Raw genomic sequence first — 15,375 nt, forward strand, 5'->3', positions numbered from 1 at the left:
TCTCGTGGTGAAATGAGGTAGATAGGGCTCTGAATAGAAGGCAAGGGGAGATGGTTCTAGATAACTTCATCACTGTATGAGTCTGGGTGGCTCTTTTCCCATGCCTGTGCCTCAGTTCATCCATCTTGGATGTGGTGGTCCTTTAGAGAGAGTGGGGAGGCTGAGGGTCTGGAAATTCCATGCCTTCTCTGCATAATGAGGGTTCTGACATCACCCTAGGACCACCCATTACGTTACCTTGGGGACCAGGGACCCTCATGTTGAGTATGCCCATTGCTCTTAAGGGCTCAGTGCTCAAACCTGTTGCTTAGGCTGGGAAGTTCCCACCTTTCTGTAGCCCACATGACTACATCCTGACTGTCCCTGCCAGCTCTTCCTCCTTTCAGTTTACCCAAACCCATTCAGCCTCCAGGTGTGGATTTTCAGCTGGTGGTGGTTACAGTGGGTGCAAATCCTGCATGGCCACCAGGGAGGACTCTGGCAGGTTCCCCTTTTAGAAGAGCCACTTGCCTATTTTAAGGAAGTGAGGGGTATGTTCTGTCTTTGGGCCAGCAGCTGCTGGATGCTAGCAGCATGAAACAGTAGATCAAGAAGACAGAGGCACTCCCTGTGGTGATGTGACAAGTGCTATCTGGTCAGTGTGGTGTGTCTCAGACAGGCCCCTGCAGCTCCCTGGGGTCCTGCTCCAGTGTGCCCCCTGGTGGACCAAAGAAAACCTGAGGCCCTGGGAGCTGTTCCAGAGCCCTGACCTTATAAGGGGGTGGGGTGTGTGTGTGTGTGTGTGTGTGTGTGTGTGTGTGTGTGTGTGTGTGTGTGTGTGTGTATGCTGGAGTTGGGGGCAATTGGAGTCTGGCAGGGGCAGAGGAATGTGGGTGCCAGTCCCCTGCTGTCGCTGTGGCCTAGTTGGCCGCCTTAGAGGAGCCTCAGTGCAGGGGTTCTAGGAGGAGGGAGTGGAGGGCGGGCTGAGGAGAGGCCCCGACACTGCTATCAGCTGGCTTAGGGGGCGGGAGCCCTTGGGAGGAGGAGCCTCAGGGAGGCCGCTGGCTGTATTTGTTGCTGGAGTGGCTGTGGCTCAGGTGACCAGAGACCAGACTAGCGTCCTCCTTCGGAGCCCCGCAGCTCCTCCCCAGCCTGGCCAAGGCAGCTAGTGGCACCGCGATGATCCAGAATGTGGGCTGTCACCTGCGAAGGGTATGGACCCTGGACTGTGGGCTGGGACACACTGGAGGTAGAGGGAAGGCACCAGAGGCTTGGGACCCAGAAGGAGACTGAGGTTTCCCTTTTAAGTCAACTCTGCATCTTCCGTCTTACTTTCCATGGGTTGTTCTGTTTTGTTTTGTTTTTCCTAGCTGTCCTTGGAAGCAGACATTGCAGAATTCCTGAACTGCTTAGTTATAACTGGCAATCCTGAAACAAGCCCCACAAGCTTTTGAATCTCAAAGGGTTGGCTGTGTTGAGATGAACACCTGTAGCAAGTTCTGGAATTGTCACTCGGTGGTGTGTGTGTGTGTGTGTGTGTGTGTTACTTTCTGAGTATGATCTTGTGGCTCTGTAGTACTTGACTCTCTCAGTTTATGTACCTGATGGAAGTTAAACTGAAAGAGAGAGAGAGAGAATGTGAGTGACCTATGTCAGGGTAAGGACGGGAGAGCAAGGCAGGACCACGTGGGGGAAAGTGTCCTAGGAGTGACCTTGAAAGCACTTTCCCCTGGAACCTCCTCACTAGGACTTGGAGCTGAGATTAGACGCTGAGGTGTGAGAGAGACCCAAGTGCTCCATGGGGGGCCTTTGACCTAGTGCATGGAAAAAGGCTCAGGATAGACTAGCAAAGCTGATGCTGGGTAGAGGGTAGCTGTCTGCTGCGCGGATTTTCAGCAAAGGCCTACCCCTCCCCACCTCCTGTCTGCACAACACACTCACCTCCACATCCCCATCTGGACCAGTGCACCTTGCCATCTTGCTTCCTGTGTCCTACACCCATCCTTGCTCAGAGAGCTGGCTCCAGCCTGACTTCCACATGCCTTACCCCACACCAAAGTATCTTGCCCAGTGGCCCATGACCCCTCCTTGTCCCATCACCCCAGCCTGCCTGCCTTGTCAGCAGCCATCCTGATGTGTATTCCTCTGCCTTGGTGGGTCATTTTGGTTCTGCTCCATGCTGCTGAACATGCTGTGCCCTTTGCCAGAGCTCCCATTGCTTGTCTTTGCCTCCCCAACCTGTGTTCCCTGGCAGGTTCCTTTGGAAGCCCGGGCTCCGCTTAGCTTGTGCACTTTCATCTCTCCTACTACTGGTGAACTTCCACAAGGCTGTGTGTGGTAGACACAGCGTACAGGGCGAGGCCTGGTCAGAGGTCAAGGGTAGGACCTGAGCCTTGGGGTCAGGCTTCCTGCGTCTTTTCTCTAGTCCTGTCATATTTAACCAACAGTTTTTTCCATTAATCTCACTGACAACGGGGAGCAAGGCAGTGAATAAGGTATGTCCTTGCCACCACTTACAGAGAGAGCAATGGTAGCAGATCCTCATCTGCTGACTGCCCCAGGGAGCCTGCCAAATTCCTGCACCTAATAACTCATTCCATTCTCTACAAAGTAGGCACACTCATCACCTCCTCCCATCTCATATAAGGAAGCTGAGGCTGAGAGGTTAGTGACCTGCCCAAGATCACACTGATAGTCAGTGGCCGAGCTTGGATTTGGACTTGATGATCCTGGGACCAGAGTTGGAGTTCTTAAGGAGTCTGAGGTTCAGCCAGAAGAAGGTCCAGATCTGCCATTTTCTAGACCAGGTCCTGGCTCCAGGCCCAGCTAGCATCCAGCTTCCTCCCACTGCCTCCACTGGGTTAGTGGATGGGGCTGGGGACTGGGTGTGGAAACTGGGCCCATGAGGACACCAGGGACCTCACATCAGCTAAGAACACGCTGGCCTTGATCTCCACCTTGATCTCCTGCCTAGTTGGCAGGTCTGGTTTCCTTTGCTGCTGCTTAACTTTTCTTTACTCCTTTCACAAGGAGAATCTGGGAACCTTTTTTTTTTTTTTTTGGCCAGTCCTGGCTGGGGCTTGGACTCAGAGCCTGAGCACTGTCCCTGGCTTCTTTTTGCTCAAGGCTAGCACTCTACCACTTGAGCCACAGTGCCACTTCTGGGCATTTTCTGTATATGTGGTGCTGAGGAATCGAACCCAGGGCTTCATGTATACAAGGCATGCACTCTTGCCACTAGGCCATATCCTCAGCCCCCTGGGAACCTTTTTGGCTTGGTACTGAAGCTGTTTTTGATGAAAAGTAAGAAAACCAGTGAATCCCACAAAATCCTTTTTTTCCTAGGGATCAAGAAAGCCAGGTTAAACTGGGAATAGAAGGAGTCTCAAACAACCCTCAGTCCGGCTTTGTACAGCTTATGGGCCTTTTCAGCATCCCGAGGCCCAGCACACATGCACAGAGAGTTGGAGTTCAGCCATTCTGGCTCCTACTTCCCCCTGTGTCCCCAGCCAGCCAGCACTCAGCACGGGCCAGTGTGTGAGAGGGGGAGCAAATGAAGCTGTGAGCTTGCCACCCAGAGGTGCTGAGTGGCCAGTCTTGAGGTGCTGGAAGGGTCTCCCTGTCTCATCTCTCTCAGTGCAAGTCTTCTCTTTTCTCCATGCAAGGTGCCAGTCTTACTCTGTACTGAGTCCTGCTCTCCTGGGCTGGCAGGAGCCCCACCAATGCCCTAGCCAGTGAGAGGTCTGGGAATCTCTGCCTAACCTCAGTTCTTACCTGGCCCAGGTAGCTCCCAGTGCAGCCCAGGAACTGCCTCTTTTTTTATTCTAGAAATGGTGATGGGTTCTTTGTCACAATTTTCCTGAGATACCTGTGCCCAAGTAGTACGGCTGGCAGGGCATGGGGATCAGAAGCAGCCGTGGGAACTTGTGCTCTGCTCATAGCCCTTGTGTTGCTTTTGGCCCCCAGTGGGATCCCATTGTGTCACCTTGAGCCTGAGAGTGACTGGAGGAGCCTCTCTCTCTCCCACAACTTCCTCAGAATCAGGGGGAGGCGGAGGCACAGGTTTGGATTCTGCTCCTCTCTTAATCATTGTGGGTCTGGTGCTCTTCCCTCGGCCTCTGCATGCTAGGTGCCTTGGCGTCAGCAGGCTGATCAGTCTTGAGGAGTTTTTGTAGACCACTTGGAGGGCAGTCTTGACAGTGGGAGGTTGGGCCTGTCTTCCTTCAGTGCACTATGTGTTTGAGGAGAGGTGACCTAGTGACATAATATGATATACCTGTCACATAGTTGGAGCTCAGAAAAGGCTGAATGAATGAGTGACTGGGAGTTCAGACTGGCCTCTGGATGGCTTCAGTGCTCTGTTCAGGAGCTACATATGGACCCTGTCTTGGCCATGGCGGACACAGTGTTCTTAATCTGTTTGGAGGACTCTTCTTTATCCTTCAAATCCAACATAGCTATCCGACCCCCCCCACACACACTTTTTTTTGTCGTGGGTCCTAGGACTTGAACTCAGGGCCTAGGCACTGTCCCTGAGCTTCTGTTGCTCAAGGTTAGCACTCTGCCACTTGAGCCACAGCTCTACTTCTAGCTTTTTGGCAGTTTTTTGGAGATGAGTGTTTCATGGGCTTTCCTGCTAGCTTTGAACCACAACCTTTAGATCTCAGCTTCTTAAGTAGCCAGGATTATAGGTGTGAGCAGCTGTTGCCTTTCAAATACCCATCCTGTCTGGCCTCAGAGTTAATGATGTCTCCTCAGGATGTGGTACCGACTTCACTTGTGCCTTCTACAGGTCCTTAAAATCAGGCAAGTGCTTAGTATTCTGTGGCCCATGACCACAAGGGAGCCGACAGCTGACTGGGAGGAGATGTGAAAACATAGATAAACAGCAGTGAAAATCTACAATAATACGTTATAATAATATTCAATATACTGTGAATAATAATAACACTAAATAAATACATATAAGTGCCAAGCCTACACTAAGTCATTCCTTAGAACTTTGTGAGGAGCGTGTTATTAGGCCTATTAAAGACAGGCAGAATGGTGATATTTTCCCTAAGAAACGTATTCTTTACCTGATGTAACAGTAACCTCTTAGTACACCATCTTCACAATAACAGTTTTAGAAAAGACAGAGGTAGAGACAGGAGAGGGCAAGTCAATTTTTTAAGATCCCACAGCCTGGTAAAGGGCATTGCTGTGTGGAAAACTGTGAAGGAATGGTGAGCATGCTCAGGGAAGAGCATGCAGAGCATGTGACCGAGCACACACAAGTAGCTGAGAGCAAGGTGAGAGGGAAGGCAGTCATGGTAAGGATCTGGAGAGGAATATCTAGGCCTGGTTCTTCTTCTCTGTGTGGGCAGTCCACGAGGGCTGCCTTTCTTCTCTTTTGTTTGGGTTTCTCACAGCAAGGAGGCAGGGATAGGCCCACCCAGCACAGGGGAGTTACCTGAGCTTCCTCAACTGGTAAGAGACTCAGGACCTACCTGCTAGCCTGGGCCCTCATCTTCAGCCCTCGTCCTCATCTGGAACTCCTTGCATCCAGTGAGTAGCTTCCTGTCCTCCTTGGGTCCACCTAGCCCAGCCTCCCCTGCCCACCTTGGCACACTAACAGTGTAGCTTCAGGGTCTTGGGTTGGCTGAGTTGACTCTACCACACACTTGAGACTAGGGTTTCAGAGAGCCCGTCCCACCACCGTTCACCTTCGCCTGCACCAGTGGCAGTGCCATGCTGGTATTCTGAAGCCTTTGGAGAACTGCCCATTACTCTGACAGACACTGAGAGGGTCTAGAGACCTGCCTCAGAGATACCAACTCATTTTGCCTCTGTAGCTCATCATCTTTCTTGAGGGGTTCAGTGGCAGGCTGGTTGGCCATACAGGATGATGAAAGCACTCTTCTATTGTAGACCTACTAAGTGTCAGGCATCTGTAACACCCTAACAGTGTCTCGAGGCTGCTTTATGGAAAAGAAAACCAAATTTCTGGTATTGAGTTACCTTGCACTAATTAGCCAGTTTACAGATGTGAACCTGGGGCTCCAGTTAAATTTGGGTTCTGGTGATGAGGCTGCTTAACCTTGTCCTGAGCTGACCTGGCTGAGCCAAGGACCCGACATCGTTGCCCTGTGCCTGCTGTGTTCTGTGTTCTGGGGACAGATGGTGCCACTGGCTGGGTCTGCTGCCAGCTTCCTGGCTGTAGGCTGGTGTGCCCCTGCCATACCCAGAGCAGCCAGCCTCCTTGCAATTAGGAAGTAGTACTGGGCAGTGATGGGAAGGGCCAGACTCTAGCACTTTGGGCATGTAGGGATGAGTCAGAGCAGACCTGTCCTCAGGTGCCCCTGGCAGATGGAAATACAGAGAAAACTGTAAACCGTTCACCACCCAGGGAGGGGTCAGAGGATGGTTGGGAATCAGGGTCCAGGCAGAGGGCACCTGTATAGGAGAGGGGGAAAGAGCCAGTCCCATAAGGAAAGGGGGGAGGAACTTTGGCAAAACCTTTGGCCATGTGACATGTATATTCTGAGTAGGGTTTCTTCAAGAAGAGTAATTGGAGCTGGGTACTGGTGGCTCATGCCTGTAATCCCAGCTACTCAGGAGGCTGCAATCTGGGGATCAAGGTTTGAAGCCAGCTTGAACAGAAAAGTCCAGAAGACTCTTAATCTTCAATTCACCAGTAAAAAGTTGGAATGGGGAGATGTGGCTTTAGTGGTAGAGCATGAGCCTCAAGGAGAAAAAGCCAAGCAAGAGAGCAGGGCCTTGAGTTCAAGCCCCAGTACTGGCACAGGAAAACAAACAAACAAACAAACAAACAAACAGAAAACAGCTTTGTAGTGAGCAAAGCCTTATTGGCAGCAACCCTTTACCTGCACGATGCCCCAAGCACCAGGTCACTGGGCCTTGGCACCCTTTCCTGTGTGCAAGAGTAATTGTCCCTGATCCCTGGCAGGGGTGGTGAAGACCAGTGGTGCACATATGCAAAGCCTCAGCAGAATGTCCACAGGGGACTATAGCAGGAAGGCGCCTGAAAAGTTGTAGAGAGACAAGTCCTGGGGCAGGGAATATGGCCTAGTGGCAAGAGTGCTTGCCTCACATACATGAAGCTCAGGGTTCGATTCCTCAGCACCACATATACAGAAAACGGCCAGAAGTGGTGCTGTGGCTCAAGTGGCAGAGTGCTAGCCTTGAGCAAAAAGAAGCCAGGGACAGTGCTCAGGCCCTGAGTCCAAGGCCCAGGACTGGCAAAAAATAAAAAATAAAAAAGAACTGAGACAAGCCCTGGCCCCAGCTCTCATGGTGCTATCTCCTCATGTGACACTCACTTTTCAGTCTCGAAAGTGCTGCCTGTGCTTTGCCCTGTCTGGCTTTTCTGGAGCCCAGGGGATCAGCACAAAGCTGGGGCCTGGACTGGACCTTGGTTCCAGGTGCTTGTTGGGGGAAGAGGGCCTAGCAGTGCTGATTCTCAAGTCTCTCTAGTCCTCTTGGTGACCTCTGGACCAGGTTGTGTTCTGCACTGGGGAGGGAGTGGCCTGGCCCAGGTGTGGTCTAGCCTCCAGATCAGAGGTTATGAAGGGGCGTGGCCCTCTAGTCTTCCTCAAGCAGCTCTGGTTCCCAGCACACTCCAAGCCCAGCCAAGCCAGGTGTGTTCACATCCCCTTTTCATCCCTTCCAAAGGGTGGGAGAGACCCAGGGCCCCCACATTTCCTTCTCCAGTGATACAGCCCCTTCCTGAGCAGTGAGAGGAACAGATGGTAGGTGGGGAGGGTCTGGCCTGCATGGTTCTCAACTAGTTCCTTCCTAACCTGAGTTTCCTTACTGTAACCAGAATGTGGGGGGATCTCTCTCTCTGAGCAGTCGCACCACATGGCTTTTACATGCAGACTTGTTTTAAGAGAGCAAGCAAATGGCTTCAGGCTCTCAGAGCAGTGGGTCCAAGGGAAGGGGTGGGCAATGGAGAGGAAAGGGCTGAAAGCTAACTGACTCTGGGGCCAAAAGAGGGGCCCTCTCTGAAGATAGCCCAAAGGGCATTGCTTCCCAGGCCCAGGCCCCCCTTCAGCCCTGCCCTGATAGCTCCCTGGGCCTCTGAGTTAGCCTGGTCCTCACCCTCTCCTTGCTTCTGAAGATAAAAGTAGAGCTTGGGGCTTAGAGGTGTGTCCCACTGAAGGACCCGGTTGTGAGCTGGCAAGGGTGCCTTCAGGATGGGCAATGGTGACAGCTGTGACTTCTTTAGTTTGGAGACCCCCACACTCCAGGTCTTGATCCATTTGTCAGATACCCCATCCCAGCCAGCTCTGCTTCACATAGCACAGAAGGTAGGGAGCCTCCAGGCATCTTAGAGAGTCTGAGAAGTGTCAGGAGCTGTCTCTGAAGTCCCAGGAGCTGGTGACCCGATCTTCCTATATCCAGTGTCCCCTCTGCAGCATCCCTTGATAATTCTGGAGTTAGAAGACCCTCTAGTCCAACTTCCTCTTTGCCTTTCATTTATTATTTTCTTTTTTTCTGCGTGTCTTACTATGACTTGAGCTCAGGGCCTAAGTTCTGTCTCTGAGCTTTTTCACTCAAGGCTGGTGTTCTACCATTTGAGCCATAGCTCCATTTCCAGCTTTTTTGGTGGTTAATTGGAAATAAGAGTCTCATGGACAGTTCCTGTATGGGCTGGCTTTGAACCTTTTTTTTTTTTTCTTAGATCTTTGCCTCCTGAATAGCAAGGATTATAGGCTGCTGATTTTACACCTCATTAGGAGTTCCTTCTGTCCCCTTCCTAGCCAGCCCTTAGATCTGCAGTCATAGGCCCCATATGGGAGCCATATATCTCCCAGCCCCCTCCCTGTCCCTCCTGCAGCCTGTCAGGCCTGGGCTGGGCCACTCCCTGTTCCCTCTGTTCTCCCTCACAAAGCTGGGCCTCATAGGCTGCGGGCAAACCCCAGCCTGGTGCGGCCTCCTCTAACACTGAGTCATTCCTCCCTTGCCAGTCTCCCTCACCCCCATGCACCACACCCACCGCAGTGGGAAGACTTCAGTGGCCACAGGGCCACGGCTTGGTTACAGCAGAACTTGTTATGGTTCAGCTTGTGGACAGACAAAATAAACAACTATTGAGCCATCTCAGCATGCAAAAAATTTAAAACAAAGGGACAGTACCAGAAACACTTTCTTAGGCTGATGGAGTAAACTTTTTCCCTTTTTTTGGCGGTGGTATTGGTACTAGGGGTTAAGTTCAGGACTTTGTGCTCAGTAGGCAGGTGTTCTGCCACTTAAGCCATGCCTCCAGCCCCTTTCTACCTTGGTTATTTTCAAGGTAGTCTTGTTTTATGCCCAGCTAGCCTGGGCTGTGATTCTCTTACATGGACTTCCACAGCTGAGGAGGATAGGCATGTGCCACTGTGCTTAGCTGTTGTGCTTCCCCAGTAGCTGGGATAACAGGTGTTTACCAGTGTGCCCAGCCACTGATTAAAAAGGAGTCCCTTGAACTTTTATATGTGGTATGGTTTCAAACTGTGATCCAATCTCTGTTTCCCAAGTAGGTACAATTGCCTCTGCTCTTGGTACCTCTCATCTGCTTGGTTTTATGGTTCTATCACAGCCTTTCAGGTGGCTGCCTAGGATCAGGAGTGTTTTCCTTCCAGCTGTTTGATCCAGTCTTCACCGAGTAAGCACAAGGGCCACTCTATTGAAGACAACTCCCAGGTTCAAGTTCACACATTTTTTACTGAGTCTTCACGATGTTTAGGGGCTGTGCAGTATATCTATTCCTCTTCTGCTGGCCTCCTATCCTGTGGCTAGCATGCTGTGTTTTCTGTACCCCCTAGCTGATGTCTAGTAACCGCCACCTTTGATCTCAAAGGTGTGTTTTCTTTCCTGAGGTCTGGAGTCTTCCAAGGGCCAGGGAATTTTAAGGGGTCCCAGTGGTTATGAATGTGGCTGAATGCGTGTGGACATCTGTGTGAGGCCTCTCAGGGGCCACAAACTCTGTCCTGTCCAACTCCATTCTTTTTGTGTGTGTATGGTCCTGGGACTTGAACTCAGGGCCTGGGTGTTGTCGCTAAGCTTCTTTTGCTCAAGGCTAACGCTCTACCACTTGAGCTGCAGCTCTACTTTCCAGCTGTTTTGGTAGTATAGTGGAGATTAAGAGTCTCACAGACTTTCCCTCCTGGTCTGCCTTTGAACTGAAATCCTTAGATCTTGGCCTCTTGAGTAGCTAAGATTACAGGCATGAGCTATTGGTGCTGGGCTCCAACTTTGATTCTTGTTTGGAATGAAGCCCTAGTGGTAGACAGATTTTGTGTTCAACTGGCAGTGTGTGTGAATGTCATTGTCATAAAGTAGGCCACAAAGGGTCTACCATCTAATCCCACTGCTTTGCCAAGGCCATCTGGCCAGTCTGGGCAGGTCTTTCTTACTCCTGGGGTCTGGGCAGTGGTGTCTCATGTGTTTCCACAATGCCTAGTCTTTGTAACAGCATGAAGAGCTGTGGTTTGAAGCACTTCCTGGTCAGATTCTGTTCTGAGCACTTCTCATTGAATCCTGTCCATGACTCTTTGATTTCCATGTCATAGATGGGGAAAAGGGAGGTTCAGAATGATTTAAGTGATTGTCTTATGTCTTAAGGCTATTCACCCAGGCAGAGGCCAGGCCAGAGCCAGTACTATTGGAGCTTGCTTTTACCCTCTTGCCAGCCCCTCACCTTCCTGTAATTTTCTTTCTTTTCTCTCTCCACCATCCTAGGTCTTATTTTTATTTTTGTCCTTCCAAAGGCCTTTCTTGTGAAGGCCTCAGATTCCTCTGAGACAATGTAATGATGGGTGGGTTGAGGCCAGGTGAATGCGATCGTGCAGCCATTAGGATTCCTGAGCTTGAGGCTGAGGGATGCACTGGGTGTGGGGTGACCTGGGAAGATGATCTGCTCTGCCTGGCAGTCTCTGCCACTAGTGACTGCAGCCCTGCTCTGTGCCGCCTACCCTGAATTACCAGTTTAGGGTTATAAGCCAGCCCCACAGGGTTGGTCTCTCTGCAGAGCCTCAGTCTGAGGCATCCCCACTCCCTGTGCAACTCTGGGGAACGTGTTCAGTGGATAAATCATGGCTCCTGTCTTGCTGTTCTGCGCGTTTTAGGAGCAGCGTCTTGAACACTAGGGAGAAATAGGCAGCTGAGCGGGCCATGGCAGCAGGAGAGCTGGGGGGTGGGGGGGTGGGGGGGACTCAGGGCCTGAGAGGGATGCTAGGAAGGAGATGGTGCTGTTTAAGTCAGTCGAGAAGCCCCCCCCCCCCTGTTGGGGTAAGCCAGGACACCATTCCTCAGCAGGAGGGGTCTGGAGAAGCAGCTAGAGCCTAGAAGGGGCCCACCAAGCTGCCAGCTTCCTGGGGCAGGAAGTCCCAGCTGCCCAGAATCCCGCCAGGCTAGAGCAGCTCAAGCCAAAGGAATGTGTGTGGTGGGGAGAGGTTGGAAGGGGGCCCCTTTCCTGCCACCCTCCTCCTGGTGTGTGTGTGTGTTCGTGTGTGTTCTACTTGCTCTGTTCCTTCCCAGCTTGTTTCTTTCTTGTCATTCCCTCTGACCTAATCCTTTTTCTTTTCTTTCTCTTCTTCTTTTCTCCCTCTCTCTCCTCCCTCTGTGACTCTGATATCCCTTCCTCTCTAACTGCTCTCTTTTCTTCTCCTCTCTGTCTTGTTCTCTTTCTTGTCCTCCTGAAGGGAAATTGTGATGCTTGTAACTGCTGTGTCCAGCTCCAGGGCAAAAGAAGTAGTTTTCAGGATGGCAGAGTCTGGGTCCATTGCCTGGCCGCCTGTTTCCATGGCGACCCAGAGGCAGTGGCAGGCCTCAGCTTTGGCTGGCTAGTAGCATGGAGGGTGGAAAGGGCTCTGATGAGAAGCCAGGTCTGTCCACAGCCCAGGAGCAGCCCACTTCACATCCAGGGCTCCATCATGAGGGGGATTACATGCGAATGTGGGCTCTGGACTGGGTGCTGTCAGTGGAGCTCCCCCGAGGGGCACATAGTAGGGCCAGTTGTATTTGGAGCAGACTGCCTGGTCTGACAATTCTCTGCTGTTTCCTGGAGACTGCTGGAAGTAGGAGTGGTGGTGGGGGTGGGGCGGGGGGCAAATGTCCAAAGCCAGTAGGGAAGGAAGGAGGTGAGATGGAAGAACTGGGTCAGACACACTTGCTCAGGAGTAGAAGAGTCTGCATCTGTCCCTGGGAGCAAGCAAGCTCATGGTGGCTGGAGGTGTTACTGCATCTGAGAGGCACCTGTCCAGCTGATATGCGGCATCCTCTTTCCCTCTAGGAGCTGAGGATTTACAAAGTGCAGTTTTCCACTCACAGAGAACTTGAAGCTTTCTCGCTAGTCAAGGCCCAATGAGATAGTATTGCAGAAAGTACCCTGGCTGTGGGGTAATGATACCATCCCTGTACCTGCAGAAGACATGAAGGGAGATGGGGAGGAGTTCTGGTTCTAGGATAGCCTGTGGCTGTCACAGATGTGTGGGAGACACCAGTCACAATCCTGCCTGCTACATGAGAGAGGCAGGCACAGCACCGTGGCCAAAGAGCTTCAGCCTTTGAGTCACATAGGCTTGTCCCCAAACCCCAACTTTGAACTTTGCTGTCTATATGATTGTGCATGTATGCACATACATGTATATGTGCTTGTTGCTTGCTGTGGTTCATCTGTAAAATGGGAAAACTAGCAACATTAGGGCTGTGTAAAGACTGAAAGGGTCAAATTACCAGAGTGTGGTGGTACACATCTGTCTGTAGTCCTAGTACTCTGGAGACAGGCAAGAGGATCATAAGTCAGAGGCCAATCTGGGCTACATTATGGGATTTTTATCTCAAACTGTGTGTGTGTGTGTGTGTGTGTGTGTGTGTGTGTGTGAGAGAGAGAGAGAGAGAGAGAGAGAGAGAGAGAGAGAGAGAGAGAAACAGAAATCCCTGAAGGAGGGATATTCTCCATTGTACTTGCATATCTACTCCTTTCAGTTTTATGAACCAAAGTAGCTGAGCTCAGAAAGGTTAAAACATTCGTTCCCATCCTGTATCATTAGTTTGGGCCCACTGAAGGCCCATTATCCAAACAATACAGACAAGTGGGTAAGCTTTACACCAGGCTTCCTATAGCCTGTGTCTTGTCCTGCTGGTCTTGGCTGACAGCCCCATGCAGGGCGAGGCACGTCCTCCACCTCCATCCTTAGCCCCTGGGGGCATTACAGCATCTCCCAGACTATCTCTTGTTCTAGGCCTGACTCCCATCAGGACCCTGGCTCTGAGACGGAGGCCTACTCAGCCTTACCCACTGGGCAGACCCATCTAGAGCTTACATAGATGGAGGGCAGAGACACTGTGATTGGCAAAGCCTTTTGGCCATATCTCTCCCTGTGCAACTTATGACATCTCTGCTATGTACTTTGAAGTCTCATTTGAATGAATGAATATCTGGGTAGACAGAAGGGAACATGCTGCTTGAGGTTCCCAGATGCTGAGAGTAGGGCTGTAATGTACATATTCCAGAACCTTCTGTGCTACACTGTCTCATTCTCTACATTTCTTTTTCTTTCCTTTCCTTTTCTTTTCCTTCCTTCTTCCTCCCTCCCTCCCTCCCTCTCTCCCTTCCTCCCTCCCTCTCTCCCTCCCTCCTTCCCTCCCTCTCTCCCTCCCTCCCTCCCTCCCTCCCTCCCTTTCTCCCTTCCTCCTCTCTCTCTCTTTCTCTCTCTCTCTCTCTCTTTCTTTTGCCATTAATGGGGCTTGAACTCAGGGTCCTTGAGCTTGGTTGCTCAAGGCTACTGCTTGTCCACTTGAGCCACAGCTCTTCTTCCAGCTGTTTGATGGTTAATTGGAGATAAGACTCTCATGGACTTTGCTGCTTGGGCTGGCTTTGAACTTCCATCCTCTGATCTCTGCCTCCAGAATAGTCTGCATTTCCATTTCTCAAAGTAAGAAATGGACTTCTGGGACTTTGGTGGTTTAGGAATGACAGGCCTGTCCAGCCAACTGCTCTGTGCTCTCCAGCTTGCTCAACCCGCTGTTCCTTCATGTGTACGTTCCCAGTTAGCAGATGACTTCCTTAAACCTCACTCAATTGTTTGGAGATGAGAGCAGTGCTTGTCCAGTCTTTCTCTGGCTCTCTTAAGCCAGGCATAGCAGTACATTCTTATAATCGCAGCCCTCAGGAGGCTGTAAAGAGAGCCAGCCCAGGCAGGAAAGTCTGTGAAAGTAAAGAGATCTCAGATTCGAGGGAAGTCTAAGCTACATAGTAAATTCTACATCAGCCTAGGTCCAAACAGAGATCCAGATACAAAACAAAACACCCAAACCCAAAACTAGACCAAATTAAATCAAACCAAACCAAACTAAAATAAAACATAACAACAACAAAAAAAGAAAAACAAAACACAGGTCTTATTCCAAAGGAAATACAAATGAATTTATTCTGAGCCAAAAGCAATTAAGGTCAGGGAACACAGGCTTAAATTCTACTCAGCGTTCCATTGTAGAAGAGGGTACATGAACTTTTATAGTCAGAGAACAAAAGGTGGCTAGAGGCATGGCTCAAGTGGTAGAACATCTGCCTGGCAAAGCCCTGAGTTCGAAACCCCAGTACTGCAAATAAAAAAAAAAAGAAAAGAGAACAAAAAGAGTCCTAAGCCAATGCATTTCTCTAATGCTTCAGTAGTGGCTTCAGGTAGGTACAGGAGAGAGGTTACAGGAGAGTGGGAAAAATCTTTCCTGTAGGTCTCATATGCTCTTGTTGCCTTGTTAGCTTTGGAGTTGGTAGGGGCTGGAGGTCCACTAAGCTTAGCCACACGCTGACTGGTTTACCTAGTAGTTTGAAGGACTTTGGTCAGATACTAAGGTTGGTGGTTACTGACTATTAAACCGGCCTGTATCCAGGTACTGGTGGCTTTGCCTGTAATCCTAGCTACTCAGGAGGCTGGGCTCTGAGGACTGAAGTTCAGAGCCAGCCCAGGCAGGAAAATCTGTGACACTCTTATCTCTAATTAAATACCAAAAAAGCCTGAAGTGGTGCTGTGGCTAAAGTGGTAGAGTGCTAGCCTTGAGCAGAAAAGCTCAAGGACAGTGCTCAGGCCCTGATTTCAAGCCCCAACACCAGCACAAAACAGGGGCAGAGGCAAAATAAATTCTGGTTCTTCATCTATTACAGTCTCTCCACAGACACCATATTCTAGTCAAGCAAAGTCAAGCAGCCTGTGGGATTTTTCAGAACATCACTTCCTAGAGGAAACAGCTTCTCAGAGACTTATCCAGGGACTGCTGACTCTTATAGACCTTGGACAGAGAACCTCCGTGCCTCAGTTTACCCATCCATATAACCAAGCAGATAATCAGTTTCCTAGCCCTGCTCATCCTCCCTGATGAGGAAAGGGCCTGGCAGAGGAGACTGAGACA

The 15,375-nt window shown here is 50.7% G+C and overlaps 1 protein-coding gene across 1 annotated transcript in view; it reads left to right on the top strand.

Moving 5' to 3' along the window:
• The first annotated feature begins 1,048 nt into the window (after positions 1-1,048).
• Positions 1,049-15,375, top strand: part of Acot11 (acyl-CoA thioesterase 11) — a 45,271-nt gene continuing 30,944 nt past the window's right edge. Inside the window, exon 1 of the mRNA XM_048351390.1 lies at positions 1,049-1,191. Coding sequence (XP_048207347.1) covers positions 1,159-1,191 — 33 coding nt within the window. The 5' untranslated portion in view covers positions 1,049-1,158. The remainder of the gene's footprint in view (positions 1,192-15,375) is intronic.

This window comes from Perognathus longimembris, chromosome 7 (assembly GCF_023159225.1).
Source record: "Perognathus longimembris pacificus isolate PPM17 chromosome 7, ASM2315922v1, whole genome shotgun sequence".
NCBI lineage: Eukaryota > Metazoa > Chordata > Mammalia > Rodentia > Heteromyidae > Perognathus > Perognathus longimembris.